The sequence below is a fragment of the Excalfactoria chinensis genome, chromosome 12, assembly GCF_039878825.1.
Source record: "Excalfactoria chinensis isolate bCotChi1 chromosome 12, bCotChi1.hap2, whole genome shotgun sequence".
In the NCBI taxonomy this organism is placed as follows: Eukaryota; Metazoa; Chordata; class Aves; order Galliformes; family Phasianidae; genus Excalfactoria; species Excalfactoria chinensis.
This window is the reverse complement of record NC_092836.1, coordinates 3,027,851-3,044,497: the sequence shown is the minus strand read 5'-3', so window position 1 is coordinate 3,044,497 and position 16,647 is coordinate 3,027,851. Positions and strand designations below refer to the sequence as shown.

Below are 16,647 nucleotides of genomic sequence, written 5' to 3'. Positions count from 1 at the left end.
ATTCATTTCTTATTCTAGAATATATTATCCTATTTGTTTACTCTTTTAAAAAGTAAACTTGTTATTTTTTGAAAGCAAAGAATCAACAATATCCATCAATAACCTTTTCCTAAAGGAAGATAAAACTGCTATTTCCTGAAAATGTGAGGCCTGTACAATCCCCTGAATAAATCGAATCCACCAGAAATTTACTTTTTCACCCGTGGACCAATTAAAGGTGTTAAATACATGCATATATCATTCCAACATTTTTCTAAGCAAGCACAGTCACCTCCTGCATTACTCTGAGCAATTCTTTTGAATGTGGACATTTATCAAAGGCCTTATGCAAAACATTGGTTAAGAGGTTATCTTGGTTCTCTGCAAGAGGCCAGGAACTTTTATGAACAAATTTGCAATAGTATTGTAGAAGCTATAAACCCAAAACTAATTGATAGTGGTTTATGTTTCGTGTATAAAGAAGGATAAGAGAGGGGGAAATAGAAAAAGTTTCCTACCGTAGTAAGTGAGACGTCCTCTTGCAATGTTTTTTCCTCTTGAGTTTTCAGTAATACATTCATACAGTCCTGCATCCTCCTGCTGGAAATTAGGTATTTCAATCATGCCATTTGACTTCCTTAGCTTTATTTTGCTTGGAAATGGCAGACCGTCAGTTCTTCTCCAGTTAATCTGAGGCACGGGGCTAAACAGAAAATAATGAGGTTTCAGTAAACAACTTCACTGCAAGCACTTGATTGTAAAAATTAGGTACTTAAACTAATATGCAATAAAGCCCCAAAGTGACTAAAGCTTTCATTAAAAGTAGTATTCATACTGTACATGACAGATGGTCAGACAGCATGGTTACTGATTTACATATGCTGTTCTGTTCCTCATGCTATTATTTATGGCATCAGATTTTTCACGAGTATCTGCATGTCCAATCACTATAAAATTTCCAGTAAATCACCACTAGCCTCCCCTGAAGACAGGAGAGATTTACCAGTGTCCTCAAAGGAAGGGGAATCAAGGTAAGCCCCAGGTTCCATCCTAGAAGAGCCACTCATTCTCTGATAGGTAAACTTTCCCTCATGTAGCTGGGGAATAGAAGCAATAGCATACGATTAAATTACCATTCTGGAGTTTAAAATTATGAACACCTGACAAAGCTGCCTGCAAATAAACTGCAGAGTGGTAACCAAATATGTTTACAGAAACATATTTCTCTTCTCAAAGCATTTATGAAGGAGAAAAGATATCAATTATGTGTGAAATGTCACTGAGAAGAGGAATGCATTTTAATCTTGATTTCAGTTATAAAAGAAGGACAACATTAGGAAAGCATCAAGTACATTTCACAGTAAAATTCAGTCCAAATTGTCACCGACTTCAACAAGAGATTCTTTACACTGAGAAAGCAGAGCTACCTCAAAGGACATCTGCAAAACTCACTGATCTTGCCCAAGAGAATTTGAAGTGAAACATAAATTCGTGTGCTGCAAACATGCACATTTTCATTCTAAACAACAACAGAAGTGTCTTCAAGGCTCTTTCATGCCTTAATCCAAGGCAGTAAATGTGATGGTCAAAATTCAATCTTTGGAGAAGTCTACCAAAGAGATGGTGCCCGTGCCCACACCTGTCGTGCAAACGAACTCCAACATGCTTCAGCTTTACAGTATGGGTGAAGACGAGAACTTACTTTCCTAGTGCAAAGCATTCCAGTTTCACAGTTGAGCCTTTCGCTGCAGGAAGCGTCTCAGGAAACTGAACTTCTATTTTGGGTTCATATTCTCCCATCACACCTATGCAAGACAAGTGAGAAAAGACATCTTTCATTTTTGAAGCCATCATTCTCTAAAACACTGGATAACACTGCATTCAAAATTTATTTCTCTTGCACTTCGTTTAGAAACTCACACACAGTGACCATACAATGAGAACACTGTCAGATGTAGCAGAGGAATGCACAACAAAAACCGGTTTATCTTCTTACAAGCAACCAATAGAATCATAGAATTACCCAGGTTGGAAAAGACCTTGAAGATCATCAAGTCCAACCACAGTACTGTGAGGCTGCACCAAAGGTTACACTGCCACAAAAAACATTCACTGGAAACTAGCTGTTTGTAACACAGTGAAAGTAGTGTTATTTAGAGACTGGGAAAAGGAAAGCCGTACCGTCAGTGCGCAGCACAAGAGGGGTTGGTGACCCAAGGACCTGGCTGTTTGTCACAGTGCTAGTTACGACACAGGTGTAATTTCCCACATCTGAAGGCTCCACCTTAGCAATGTAGAGGTGGCCAGTCTCCTGAGACACGAATCGCCGGCTGTCCTCTTGGACAAACGATGGATACTCATTGAAGATCCAAGCAAATGACAACTCTGATTGGTTATAAAAATAAAGAGGTTTTGTAAGGTTGTTTTTTTTCCCCCCCCACCCACATTTTTATCTACATAGGTCTTTATTTTACTGCATCTTATAACATTATTATACATAAATCTATGTAACAGGACCAGAGAACCAGTGACAGGGGGGAAAAAAAAGCATCAGAAACAAGCAAAGCTAAAAAGGTTAAAGCTGAATACTTTGACAACAAATCCAGACCTCCAGCTCCAGAGAAACATGAAAACAATTGCAAGTCTTTTACACAAGGATCATCATTTTGATCCACTCCTTTACAACTTAATATGCAGGGGAAGAGACAGCAAAAATGAGACCGTACTTTGTTAAAATGGAGATTTCATTTGTTATTTTATTTGTTAGCCAAGCTAGATACCTGAGAGAAACAGGACTGGCAAATGCAGCTGAAATGAACATCCAGAGATCCATAAACACCTGGAAGAGCTCAGCACACAGAAAAACCATATTTTTCATACAAAAATTTGATCTCTGCATGAAACAGCAGTTCTTTATGGACACTTTAAAGGAAAACTTCACTTGAAAAGATAAATCAAGGAGATTGGGCATAAATTACATGTAATTATTTTTCTCTGAATACCATTCTGAGCTGTGCAAAAGCCCCTTCCTGTGCGGGGCTGTGTGCCTGTTGCATTCATATCCTACAGAATGAAAGGAAATTAATTTTTAATAGTTTCCCAGGCAAGAAATAATTTTTCACCCAAGTGCCACTCAGCTGAAAGTTTATGAAAAGATTAGAGCTTCTACAAGTGCTAATTGGAAACGATTATAGTTTGATTGACCTGCCTTGGCACTGAAGTATCTCGTAGCATTTGCATTGCCCCTACAAAATGGAGATGATCCATTTTTGCACAGGTTTCATTTGGAAGTGCAAACATTTGGATGCAGTTGCAAAAAGAAGAGCAGGTATTTTCAGAACTCCCATAGCTGAGTATGAACACGCAGCCAGGAAAGCGCTAAGCCAACAGGATAATTTAACAAAAGGCAAGATACTGCAGATAAAAAAACACTCAAGAAATTAAATTATTAAAATATTTATGATCTGGTTAATGTAAAAAGGGCATCAAATGAAATAGCTCATAATTGCATTTAATTTTCTTCTATCAATATTTAAACTCCTTCCATTACCATAATTCTGCCGGAACAGTGCGTGTGAACAACTGACATTCTCAGTTATATTCTCAAGAGTTAAACTTCCATTGTAATGGAATTTTCGGTGGTTGAAAATAACCATCTACCCTTCTAAAGTTGTGACACTTCTAGTGAAACAATGGAGTCACCTGAAAGTTTCTCCCTATGCAAAACAAGAGGTTGAATTTATTGTAACAAAGGCCAACACAGATTTGTTATGAAAAGACAGAGCAATTATTAGAATGGAAAGGAAAATCCTGTGACTTCAGCAAGATGTCTGAGATATACCCCAAGAGGCCCATAAGAAAGTCATACACATCCAGCCCAGTCCTGTATAGCTCCTCTCTTATCTTACAAAAAAGACACCAAGATGCAGTGTCAGTTCTCTGTTGTTAAAAGAGAGGGATATGTGGGCAGAGTACAGCACTGAGAGGCACCACTGATGGCTCGGCCCACAGCCAGCACCATGCAGTACTCCATCAACCACAGAATAACTAAGTAAATAAATAAAGTGATGGAGCAGGTCTACAGGGTCTGAGAGGGACCACTGCCTCTTTGTATGGTCTTATTAAATGGGAAAGGCTAGAAAACCCTATTTTATCATAGAAGTGAGGGATGAGAACACTTCTAAGACAGAGAAAACTGTAGCACAAACTAGATATAAAAGCAGGAATATTAGGAAAAGAAAAAAAATAAACTCATTTTTAGCTTCGTATCAAATTCAGACATCCAAAAGACACAACAGTTTGGGAAGCCAGGCTTTATCATTTCTGGTACTTACTTATTAGCTAATTGCTCTGATGAACTTTTTAAAACCCAACAAAAAACGTTCAACAGAGACGGCCAGATCTGTATACCCAGCAGGAAAATAAGCAGCTTGATTTTGTCACCATTACACTAGGTTAGGTTGAGAGTAAATTCACTGAAATCAGTCCTTATGGTTATGAAAGCCATGCAAAGTATATTCCAGTTCAATTAGAACCTTCAATAGCCTACGAATGAGCACTCCTGGAAACCTAATTTCCCATTATACATATATTTTCATTGACTCTATTAAAAATGGAGAGTGGCATTTCTTTCACCAGTGCCCCACAACCACTATCTCATTCTGTATTTACTGTACTTTACAAAACAGCATTCTGATTTTTCTCTAAAAAATTCACATTAAGCAACTTGTTCTGTGATTTATTATGTTTACACCCTTTGCTTGTTGCACCTCAAGGGACATAAACTCACTTCCTTTCTGTCAATTACAAATTTTCAGTTGATTTTCTGTTATAAATGAAAGCAATACATCTCTCCTGGGCTTCCTCAGAGAAAGAAGCCTTTGCTTTCCAATGCATTTTTTCCTTATTTGGAGAGTGTACACGGATAAGGTATTAGAAATTACTGTTATTACTCAATTTTTATTTGTTTGCTGCGTCTTGGTTGGCTCTACTATTTATTTAGTATTATTTGATTATTATTTACTGTACAGCCTACCACCTACAACCTGCTCATACTGTTCTAGGCACCCTATGCACTTAACACATCAATTAGAAAACATCTCATAAAAATTGCCTGTCGTTTTTAAACTTAAATCACATAAGGCTTTACAATTAAATCAGTGTGACTGTCAGGGTCTGCCATGGTCATTTTCTGCCTTATGAAAGCTTCGAAAAAACACCACTTCCCATATAACAAAAATGTAGTGTTGCTAAAGGCACACGGGGGAGGTCAGCCCCACAAGTGTAGCAGCTTCTGACTGGGTTCAACGTTAAATCTTATATTCATGTCAGTGCTTCTGGAAATGAAGAGAAAAAAAAAATAGGCTTTTAATTAAATGACACCTTTTTGTTTTAAGACAGCGCTGAGTGGAAGTGGGAGGATTTTATTTCTTACAAACAGAATGTAAGAGACAATACTGGTTTGGGGAAAACAAAACTATAAGGAAATTCAGGATGACAGCAAAGCAAAAGCCTGGAAATAAAAATGCAGGTAGACCTACGACAAAGGAGACAGAGAATTCATAAAGCTTGGTTTATGCATTTAAAGCCTACATTCTGAAGGTTATTTTCTTTGGGACCACTCCTCTACACCTACTTAATTCACACCAGCTTGTTCCATAATTCACACCTGATAAGATTTCTAAGACAGCCGACAGTAAAAGATATGAAAAATACTGTTCTGATACTGACTGAAACGTCTTATTTTCAAACTGATTGGGTTTTGGTTAGGGAAGTGGATGCTTCCATAAATAATCCTGAAAACACAGTATTTGGATGTTGGAGTGCATTGTGCTGACTCAGCAACAGTTCACACTGCTGATTTTTTTTCTGGTTGTTTTATATTTGGTTGGTCTGCTGTTGTTTTGTTGTTCTCAACAGATGATGTATCAGTCACTGCACTGAAAATCTGCATTATTTCATGCAGTTGTGCAATTCATATCATACAATATTCTTTAACAGAGACAGAAGAGGAAGCTGAAGTAACTTGCTATTTTCCCTATTAAAATTCTGCCTAAACCACACGATGACATATGGCTTTTAAAGTGTTTGCAAGGGAGTAGTCAAGAAAAAATTTAGCAGTGATACCAACTGCAATTAAAGACATGGAAATCTGTAAAAACCAGGAATTTTGAATTATCTGCCTTTGAGCTAAAATTAAAAGTAATGGAAAAGTACCACTGATTTTGAGAGGGTAATGAGAGATGACATAGCTAAGAAAGAAATACAATTGGCCCATTATTTGCCCCAGTTTCTGCTCCCACTGTGAAGCATACGACAGTGCACAGCAGAAACACCTCAGATGCTGGATGTGAGCATCCTTGGGAAGCTGCTCATGCACAAGTGCCCATTTGCCAGCACAGTGGAGCACAGCTCCATGCACACATTCACGTGGACATGTGCAGCACTGAGCCTGTCTGCACGGAACTCCTAGCGATGCGGAAACAAATTAATTAAAGGTAGGAAATTAATCTGCATGTGGTAAAAATGCACTGAACACCCACCCGCCCATCCTCCTGCAGCCAGCTAGAAGGTCAGGCTCGGTTCCTGGAGTTTGGTCAAAAAGAAGAGGTAATTATTTTTGTTACAAAATAAATCATGTTTACATTTATGGTTTTTTGTGTGTGTGGCAGACACAAATGGCAGTTTCACAAGTGAAAATCTTATGCACTGCAGGTGTAAGACAAAGTGGTGACATCCTCCAATACAGGATCCCCCAGCATGTGCAAACTGCATATCACAATCCATTTGGGTGCCATTGTCAAAAATGATACCGTTTGAAAAGAAAAAAACCTCTTTACATTATTACTGTAAATACGTCATTTCAGGTCTTTACTGCACACTCCCAGGCAACTAAAATGCCCACAGCCTTGAACACTGGCCTAAGTACGCTCAGCTGGAAAGAAAACCACCACCCTCAAAAAATCCTCAAACCAAACCCTTAAACACTCCATATTTCTGTGGGGGGTCCTTAACCATTTGCTTAAAAATAGTTAAAGCACTAATATTGCAATAATATTTAATACTCACACAAGCCACAGCAAGGCTTCACACCAGGTCTATATATGAACAGTAGGCTGTTGGTTACTTTCTCTTACTATTTCCTACGTTGCCATGCTGCTGACTACCCAGTAAGCCTCTCTAACACAGCTTGAGTGCTAAGTTGAGGCCGTGAGTTTCTGGCTGAGAGCTGTCACGTTCTCCACAGTAATTAAACTTGGGGGAAAAAAAATGGAGAGATATCTCAGAGCTTCTGAAATTCCCCCCAAAACTTTTGACATGTATTTCTTCTTTTGCTTCATGTTTTTTTTTTTCCTTTCTTATAGAAAAAAGGTAAATTGCACGATGGGAAACTGAGTCCAATTACAAAAACATGAAGAATATCTCTCAGAAATTCATTTTATTCTAGAGTTTAATGGAAAACATTCAGATTTGAAACTAATGTATACCATTAATCTTTCTGGCATAAAAGGTGAATTATTTTGTAGATAAAATATAAAAGATCAATTTTCAGCATGCTGTGCAGGTAATTAGGCATGCAACTCCCGTGTATGGAATAACCCACAACAATGAGAGCGGTGGCAGAGACCTACATAATATCTTGCAATTTCAATCTACACATTTAATAAGAATATTGAAATGTTTCAGCTTAAAGTGAGATCCTTGCAATTTCAGCTAACACCCAATTTTCATATTTAAATGGAATGTGGTAACAGTCTGCTTGTTTTCTCTTTTCAAAATGAGTGTGAGAGGATAAATGGGACTGCAGCACGAACTGCATCCTTCTCAGCAGCTGCATGCTGGGGAGGCTGCACTACTGACACTGCTGTGACGTGCACCAGTCTATACAGAAGGGCTGCCCATCTGCCTTCCTCTGTACGTCACAGTTCAAGACTGGCAGCAATGTCTCCTTAATCACACCTCAGACAACCTCATGTTAAGCACAATCCCAAATGGCATAACCAGCAACCTGGCCTTGCCTGCTACTAATTTCCACCTCCCTCCATCCCTCCCCTGTGGGCCATGACCATTAGCCAGCACTAAGTTTCAAACCCAATGCGACCTCGTAATGCAGAAGTGCTCCTTAGCCAGCAGGTTAAACGCTCCTTGGTGCTCTGAAGGATATCCAGATGCTAATGGAAAAGCCTAACAAAATGCTTTTCTGCGTTTTATTCAGCACTGGGCTCCGATGCTGACTAAAAACCTAATTTCTTTTACCCTGTAGCTGTGAGGGATGATGGATTAGTTTCTCTTTATCGCATTTCTGAACTAATTGTTTCAGACCAGCAATGTCATTCAAAATGTACTGGCTCTGATCAAATGGTTCACACTCTGGAAGTATGCACAAAAGTACGAAACTGCTTTAGGAAGCAATATTTAAACACATAGCCATTAGCCATATCCATTGCAAATGACAAATTGCTCTTTTAATCACCTCCCCAGAACTTTGTATGTAATTGCTCAGAGCATTCTCTAACAATTCAGCTGTGCCTATTTGAAATAGTTAAAACTATTTTAAATTGCTTCCTGCCTCTAATAACAGAGGATAAAAAGATGATAGTTTAATGCATTGTTCAAATAAAACCCATCTGATTTATTCTGAATGTTAAATATTAGTGACATAAACTAATGAAAATATGAAAGTAGAAGTTCTCGAAGAAATACTCTAATGTTAATAGTGGTAGCAGCAATTAGTGGCAAACTTCTGTTAGTCTTCCACTCATTTAGGAGAAGGTACTTGGTAAAAGCCTGTGAAAAGCAATTACTATTGTACTGTTAACAATGCAATGATCAGCTCCGAATGTGCGCTGGGATTGCAGACATCTCCCTGCCATCATTTCCTAATCAATTATCCTGTTTCTAAAGGAGAAATAAAATATTTTAGTAGATAAGATAATGAAGAGTGAGACAAAACACCAAAAGTAACAACTGAGGGATAAAGACCATCTCAGAAGCACAGAACTTCCTTTTTTGTCCCCCCTAAGGCATTTCTGAGCTACCTGGGACCAGCTAAGGGGAAAATCTCGACCTGATTTTCTTTGTTTTCAGATGATTTAGTTATTTCTAATCTTTCTCCCTTTATCTATCTCCCCCATCTTCCAACATACATCCCACCAAGGAGCAGCACTAAAGCCCAATGAAACATGGAGTTAGAGAAGAGCTCCAGCCCATCTAGTTTGCCCTTAACCAAACAAATCATGCATCTTTTGCAGCAAGATCCTTATGCTAGTTGTGGACTTTCACGCTAGCTTAAAAGCACACTGTGTAAGGCAGCTGCAGAAATTGCACAAATACATCAATAAGGATATATCAATTTCAGCCTGTTTTACTGAAGCCTGGAACACAGGTTTACCAAGGTGTGTTAGAACACTGCTTAGATGAAGCGTAGAACATGGAGAGGGCACCTCTTTCTAGCATTGGTTTGTTACTGGTGCTGAGAATAAAGCTCTGTCAGAGAGAAATCATTCTAAGCTCCAGCTGTGAGCACGCATTATTGTCTCTTGTATGGGCAAATATAAATGTCTCTCAGGTGCAATTTGATTTCAAACTGTCAGCTGAAATTTGTGCTGCTGCTGCTGATGACACCAGTAGGAATATTGCAAAATATATATTTTTAAATAAAAACACCATTTCTCTATGGCAGATTGAGAACAGCTCAAGAACGCCACGGAACCATTTTTTAGGCCATTGCTTTTACAAAATTCAGCTTACTGTTCTCCTTAGAATGCACTTTTGAGCAAAAATCTCATCGTGTGCCTACAGCAAGCATGATTGATTGCTCATGCTCAGACAAGTGTCATGCACAATCTGCAACGAAAGCAAAAAGCAAGTGTGCAAAAATGGGACGTTTGCACCTTCTACAAACACACTGATGAGCAGGAGGAAAGAAACCAGGTTCTGGAGTTCTATCTGATTGACTCTACTTTGTTTTAAAGGCATGACATGCTTCCAAAGCCAGTAAAATTAACTCGACCCTTGGTTCCTTGGAAAAATCACTCATTGATATTCAAGAGTTGTGGAAAATATTAAAAAAATAGTAAAGCATCAAAATATTTCTGGTGTTTGAGATACTTCCCATGCTATGTTATTCAGGAAGCACAGTCTTGCTGGACATGCAGGTCTCCAAATGTCAATACAGAGACATGAGCAAAAATCTGCAAGTCTAAATACTAATTTGCAACAGACATGACATTATTCAGCGAATGATTTGTCATACCAAGCAGTGAGCAATAAATTGGGATCCATTTTTCACTGATCTAATATTGTTCCAAACCAGTATGTCATGGCTTTGAAATAATAAGGTATAAGCTAGATTGATCACTATCATTCAAATATGGTCTCATTTGTCAATTAAATCTGCATTTGTCAGGGCATGATATTAGATGGAGGACCTCTCTGCTTCTTTGTTTATGTAGAAGTACCCCTGACATACTGAATTAAACAGAAACACATATCACACAACGTTAATCATGTATACGAAACCAGTGGAATTTCCTCCTAGAGCTGTAAGCTCTGTTGGCTTCACAACATACCTGCCATTTACTGTAGTTCTTGTAGCTTATGCTCATATCCCTCACAATATCCACCAGCATAAAATGAATGCTTAGCTTTCCAGTCAAGCCTGAAGTTCTTGGAAAGTATAAATAACCATCAAAGAAATCTTCATTTCCACAATTAAGACTCATTTTTTTCCTCTATGTATAAAGCAGCCCTAAAATCATAATATCATCTGTGTTCAAGTCTATGCCTCACTGTGTTCTTCAGACTACTCAAAACATCTCAAATTAATAATGTTTTCTGAAACAAAAAACTGCTGCCAAATTACTAACACAGACCACTCTAATCAAATAGAAGTCATATTAATATCAATCACGATAATGGAAGACAAAACTACATGATAATCAAGGCACACACACAGCAGCAATAGTAGGGAATACCCTGAAGGAACTTCCAGATTTGTTTTACTTGGGGCTTTGTCAGCTCTCGGTTGCTGGTTTTGGAACAAAATCAGTAGCAAAGTCGTTTTTAGATCTCCATATGCCTGGTCTTTTCATGTCTTGGCAGAATGGAAAAAAACAGCATTGCATGATATTTTTTTCAAACCTGCTGCATGTTAACACACAACATTTAATATCTGACATTGAGATGTTTGCTATACCAAGCCCTCCTTGAAGTTATCAAAGACATTTCAGGAGCACAGTAGAAAGTCTGAGCAGCTACAGAATGCTCAGAAGGTATGAGCTGTAACAATTCAGTGAGTATCTACATCTAGAGCAATTAGATAAAGCAGTTTTAGATGCCATATTGGGGTGATGACTTGGTGATTTGCAAAACATGGTCACATTTCTGCAGAACAATGGCCAATGAGCATCTTAACCATCCAAAAATCAGTGCTCAAATACAACTTCCAGTAAGAGGGAAAAAAAAGAATGAGTGAAATACCCTTCTATACTTAGAAATTCGAACCCAATAATAATCACTGAGTTACACATATACCCCCATTTATTTAGAGCTCTAATAACAACAAAAAGCCCCAAATACCACAAAGGCAGGAGATATCTCTACAAGCTGGTCACTCACTGTGTCACCCTTTCAGTAAATCTCAAACACGATGGCTAAAATGGAAAATGCTAAAATGGGAGAATACAGCAAAACTCTTGCGAAAAAACTGAAGTAGTCAGTGATGCATTTTATGCCTTACTGCCAGAATATAAAGGCACTTGGTGCATCCTCAGCAGAAGTACCAAATATCCTCTTTCTCTCCACAAACACTAACAGCTAGGAGACACAAAGCTAAAATCCAAGCTAAACACATCATCCTGAAATGTGAAGTTAAACAGACTTTCACTGCTGGTTTAAGTGGCAAATGGCCATACCCTCGTGAAACTGCAGGCTTTGAAAGGACAAAAGTACTATTAACTGCATAAGTCAATTGCTCCTCATTGAAAGAGGATGTTCATATAAGTTAAATTAACATCCATAGTTGAGGCAAGCCAAATATGCGCCAAATAGTAGAAGGGAAGTAATGTCTTTTCCATACTACTAACTGCTGTTTCTTCTGCTGAGAACGTTGGTTTGTGCTGCAGACACAATGCTGTGTACAGAGGAATAACCACAATTTAATCAAGTCTCTTCTTTACAATTTTTTGTTTTTTGTTTTTTTACAGAGAAGTTAAGAAGTGCAAATCTCCATCATGTTTGCAAGATCTGAAATTGTGAAAGATAGCAAACATAGAATAACAATATTTGGGGCACTAAGGTATGAATGTAGACACTGCTTGGCTTTCACGCTATTTTTGTTGATGTTGTTTGAGCCATTCCAAGCTACCACTTAATAGATCAATGTTATCCAAGACTAACTAATTTGTATCATGCCAGATCTACAGTCACTAAAGGCCTGACATCACCATGCAGTATGTTCAGTCCAGTAGAAAAAGATGAGGAAGGATTTCTTCCTGTTCCACGCCTTTTGAAAACTTTAACAGTTAATGCTTCAGTTCCCACACACAAATCCGAGGATTCTAAATAATTCTCATTCCAATTCTCGATTCCATTTGATAATTCATGGGGCCCTCGGTGTTCTCTTTTTTTGCATGAATAACACAATTAGTGTGGAGTGTCAATCATTTCCCATCTGCTGATGGTGAGAGAACCCTCACCTCCTTCATGTGTCAGTGTGAGCCACAGCCCTAAGCAGCACGAGCATGTTTTGTGTCACCTCTTGTTTAATACCTCCAGCATTCACTGTGCTGAACTGCAGTCAGTCAGGTGAGCACCTCTGTGTGCGTACACGCTTTGGATGCAAGTATGGGAACAGCCACAGTAACTTAGACTTTGAACTGCATATAGAAGCAAAATTTAATCATCCTAATTCTTACAGATAGCCATGGGAATTACCCATTTTCTCAGCAGCTAAAAGACAAAGCTGTTGTAAGGCTATAAAGATGATTTAAGAGTACGTATCAATTTGGAGAGAGAAAAATTCTGCAAGCTCAGACAGTTGTAAAATGTCACTTTATGGCTCTGTCTGCTTTGACTCTGTCAAATTTAAGAGGCCACAACACCTATGTTATCGTATTCACAATGTTTAACTTATATTACTTCATCTCTGCAATTAAGTCTAATGTTTAACATCACCGACCTTCGACAACGAGACTACCTATCAATAAAAGAAAACAAAACCTCCCTCAAGAAACAGTTATTTCCAAATATTATTTAAAACTCAACAGCAATTACCGAGGACAGAAGATAACAGATGATAAAACGCACTCGCAACTTCTGGCCCACAAAGAATCCGTTATACAGTTTTCCCCTCAAGACAGCAGTGTTTTAATTATATCTGCAACACAGCATTAAACTACAAAACGCTTCAGTTTCAGGAATACACGCACACAGTAGAATAATTACAGAGAACAATCTGGACTTCGCGAATGTTTGGATATAGAGAAAGCCAGATTCACTGAGACTCAGCACCCGTGAAGTCAGACAGAATTTAACTCCAGAAGATACTCAACAATTTCCAGAGATACCATAAAAACTGGACAAGTTAAGTGCACAGAAATCACTAAGGACTAGAAAGGCATCCCAAGATAGGATAACCTTCTGCTGGGCACAGCCCTTGGATTTTCTTCCGCACTCATTTCCTTTGGCTTTGTTTTTTCTCTCTGTAGAGAGATGAGGTTTCACTGCTGCTCCCTGATGGAGCTCCCTGCCGCCCTCATGCTGTGACCATGGGATATCCCACCTTCACCTGGAAGCTCCCAGTGCTCCTTACCTCCTGCACGGGGCGGCGTTCCACAGAGCAGCACCACTCCCTGCCCTTCTCGCACAGACACTGTGCTTCTCATCTTCGTCCGTGAGCTCTCGGGGTCTGCTTTAGAAAGAAAGGGGAGATGTTAGGAGATGGGACAGTCCCACTGTACAGGAGGTTCAAGCTGTGTAACTCCTGCTATCAGGTCACTCAGGACACAACGTGGTTCTGTGATCTGCTGGACCAGCTGCAGGAGCTGCTGTTCAACACAAGAGAGGATGACAGAACTAGGACTAAAGTGAAATAATTTACAAGAACTTAATTAAACGCATCCGATGGATAGGTTTGCTCTTATGCTAGGCTTATATCACCATAACTCTGCTAACTGGAAAGGAATCATATGCATAACTTAAAAATAGGTCTTTAAGCCACTGTTCCTTCTGAAATGAAGGCTCTGATGAAAATAGCATCAAGATCCTCTGAGCTCCTCTAGCCAGCTGTAAATTAATGTTAATAAGCAGATATGTCTTTTTGAGGGTAAAAACCCCTCCACCTGCTCCCTGTGGGCAGAGCCCCTCACAGCACTGCCCAGTTTACTCCCCTGCAGCATAGGTAGGGCAGGCACCTTGCTCCCTGCATACTGACCCAGCACTCTGCATGGTTTTGGTCTTCTGCGATCATTTTAAGCTGTGTAAAGTGAAACCAAATGCTGCAGGCAATACATAAATGCAAAACTGTAGAGCAGCAATATTTATAACTTTAAATTAACATTCACTCTAACCGATGACTCAAGATCTAAGAGAGCACAGCTCCACCATAACCTTAAATAAAGCTACATACAGCCATCAATACAAACTGGCACTGAAGTTCTACCCGGAGAAAGGATTTCCGTGAGTCATATCACAGTAAATCCATACATGACAAAATTCAGACACTAATAAGTCAGCTAGTAAGCAAAAGAAAAAGAAAGCTCTTTTTCTCTAACTTTTTAAGGGATATTAATACACAGAGATGCTCAAAAAGGTAGAGAAGTCTTTAAGATAAGGCTGCCTGTAACCAAGCATAATATACAGGATTGACCAACAGTAGCTGTTTCCCAAAACATATTTTTTTAATATTGAAAAGCAACAGCTGCTGCAGCCTGAACACTGAACAGGAGTGATTAGAATTTCAATGCTTCATTTAAAAAAAAAAAATACATTTGCTGCCACAATAAGATATTGTTCTGTTATTCTTTGTTACCGCACATAGAAGGATTCTTAAAAGGGTTGCTTTCAGCTTTCCAATTGAATTTCTCTGTAAGTACATCTCAAGGACCTATGTCCTCACTCATATAATGAGTTCAGATCTTCTGGCTAGACGAGTTTTGGAGTTCATAAGCAACCACAACTAAACTGATTGCACTGGGAGATCAAAACAGTCTGCCTCCAAATTTGTTCCGGGTCTTTTACACATCATTCTCTCCCCTCTACCAATACAAATATCCAATATAAATCCATCAGCCCTCCCTAGCACTTCCACCAAGTCACTAAGAGGGGAAGTAAGAGCTAACAGCACCCCACTACCTTCACCCCAGCTGGGCACAGAAGGAGCTGAGGAAAGTAGGTTGTGGAACACCAGCCAGAATGAAATCATTATGCAGAGATTCCCAACATCACCTTCATTTGCACCTTCAAGACTTTTCCCTGCCTGGATTTATAGGCCATTTTTTCTGATGGCTTACGTCTTAGGAGAAAAGGCATTCTATTCTATATTAGGATGAAAATAATATTGCAATTTTTGATGCAAAAATTTACAATACATATATATATTATGTATAAAATGTATTTAGATAGAATTTCACCTTCCTTACACCTTAATTGCTGTGTGCTGTAAATCTTATATGAGAGCTGCTCTAAACATAATGCCTCTTATGTTACAGTGTTGGCCCACAACATCAGAAGCAGATACTGGTGGGATGGCAGTAGAGGTTGAACCTTCCCACCAATCTTCTGTTATGCTTTACTGCCTTGTAACAAATGGCAGCAGAGGAGTAAATCTGACAAAATGGCATCTGACATGGAAGTGTCAGCAGCCACTGGCATTCACTTACACTTTCTGATGCTTAGAGAGACCAAACAGTGGATGTTTGCACAGCAGAAGTTGGACTGTACGGGCAACGTTGTCCTACAAACACTGCCATCATAACAGCTGTAAAACAGTGGGCCATGTTCACTGGTGCAGATTTTTAGAAGCATGGCATCCAGGCAGGTTCACTGTTGACAAAAATGCACAGCTAATGGTGGTGACTATGGTGAAAAAGTGTGTTTTGTAGCTGAGGCTTTGCTCTATTGAATAACAACAGGCACAAAGAGCACAATAATGCTAGTTCCATGGGAAGAAGTAGGAGGCATTAGTTTTGGAGCAACCTACTTACATTATTTCTCCAGTTACGATGAGATGATTTAGCACTGCTTTGTGAGCACATATGCTCATTTCTTGCAACCACACTAGCTTAAAAACGCATCTGTCTGTGCCGTCCAACACAGTGCATGGGAAGGTGGGACAAGGTTGGTTGGGACTCAGGAAGGCACAACGTGCTGTGCTGCATCATGCAGAGACCCACTGCAGCTCTACAGTCTGAGCTGGTGCCATTCAGTGCAGCTGAGGTTATTCATCACTGATTACACTGAAGGCTGCTGTCACCAGGGAATAATTTTGGGGGGAAAACATGAAGGAAAGCAGAATCAATCATAAAACAAAGAATATGAGCCATGCTACAATGAAAGAGTCATTTCTCATTAATTAGCAGGAAGCTTTCCGTCGTACCTTCCAGAGCGGCTGAAGCACCAGACTAATCACACAGCTGCACAAGTATCATCACTCAATTCCTTCAGATA

The 16,647-nt window shown here is 39.1% G+C and overlaps 1 protein-coding gene across 7 annotated transcripts in view; it reads right to left on the bottom strand.

Annotated features, from left to right (window-relative positions):
• The window catches only part of LOC140257613 (contactin-3-like), a 92,918-nt gene that overhangs the window by 33,926 nt on the left and 42,345 nt on the right, over positions 1–16,647 (bottom strand). For 4 of the 7 annotated variants that reach the window (XM_072347026.1, XM_072347028.1, XM_072347033.1 and 1 more), the window contains exons 3-6: positions 13,793–13,891; positions 2,161–2,364; positions 1,682–1,784; positions 498–682 (exon numbers count right to left, since the gene is read on the bottom strand). In XM_072347026.1, coding sequence (XP_072203127.1) covers positions 498–682; positions 1,682–1,784; positions 2,161–2,364; positions 13,793–13,891 — 591 coding nt within the window. The remainder of the gene's footprint in view (positions 1–497; positions 683–1,681; positions 1,785–2,160; positions 2,365–13,792; positions 13,892–16,647) is intronic. The other 3 variants (XM_072347027.1, XM_072347030.1, XM_072347032.1) reach the window with 1 other exon arrangement.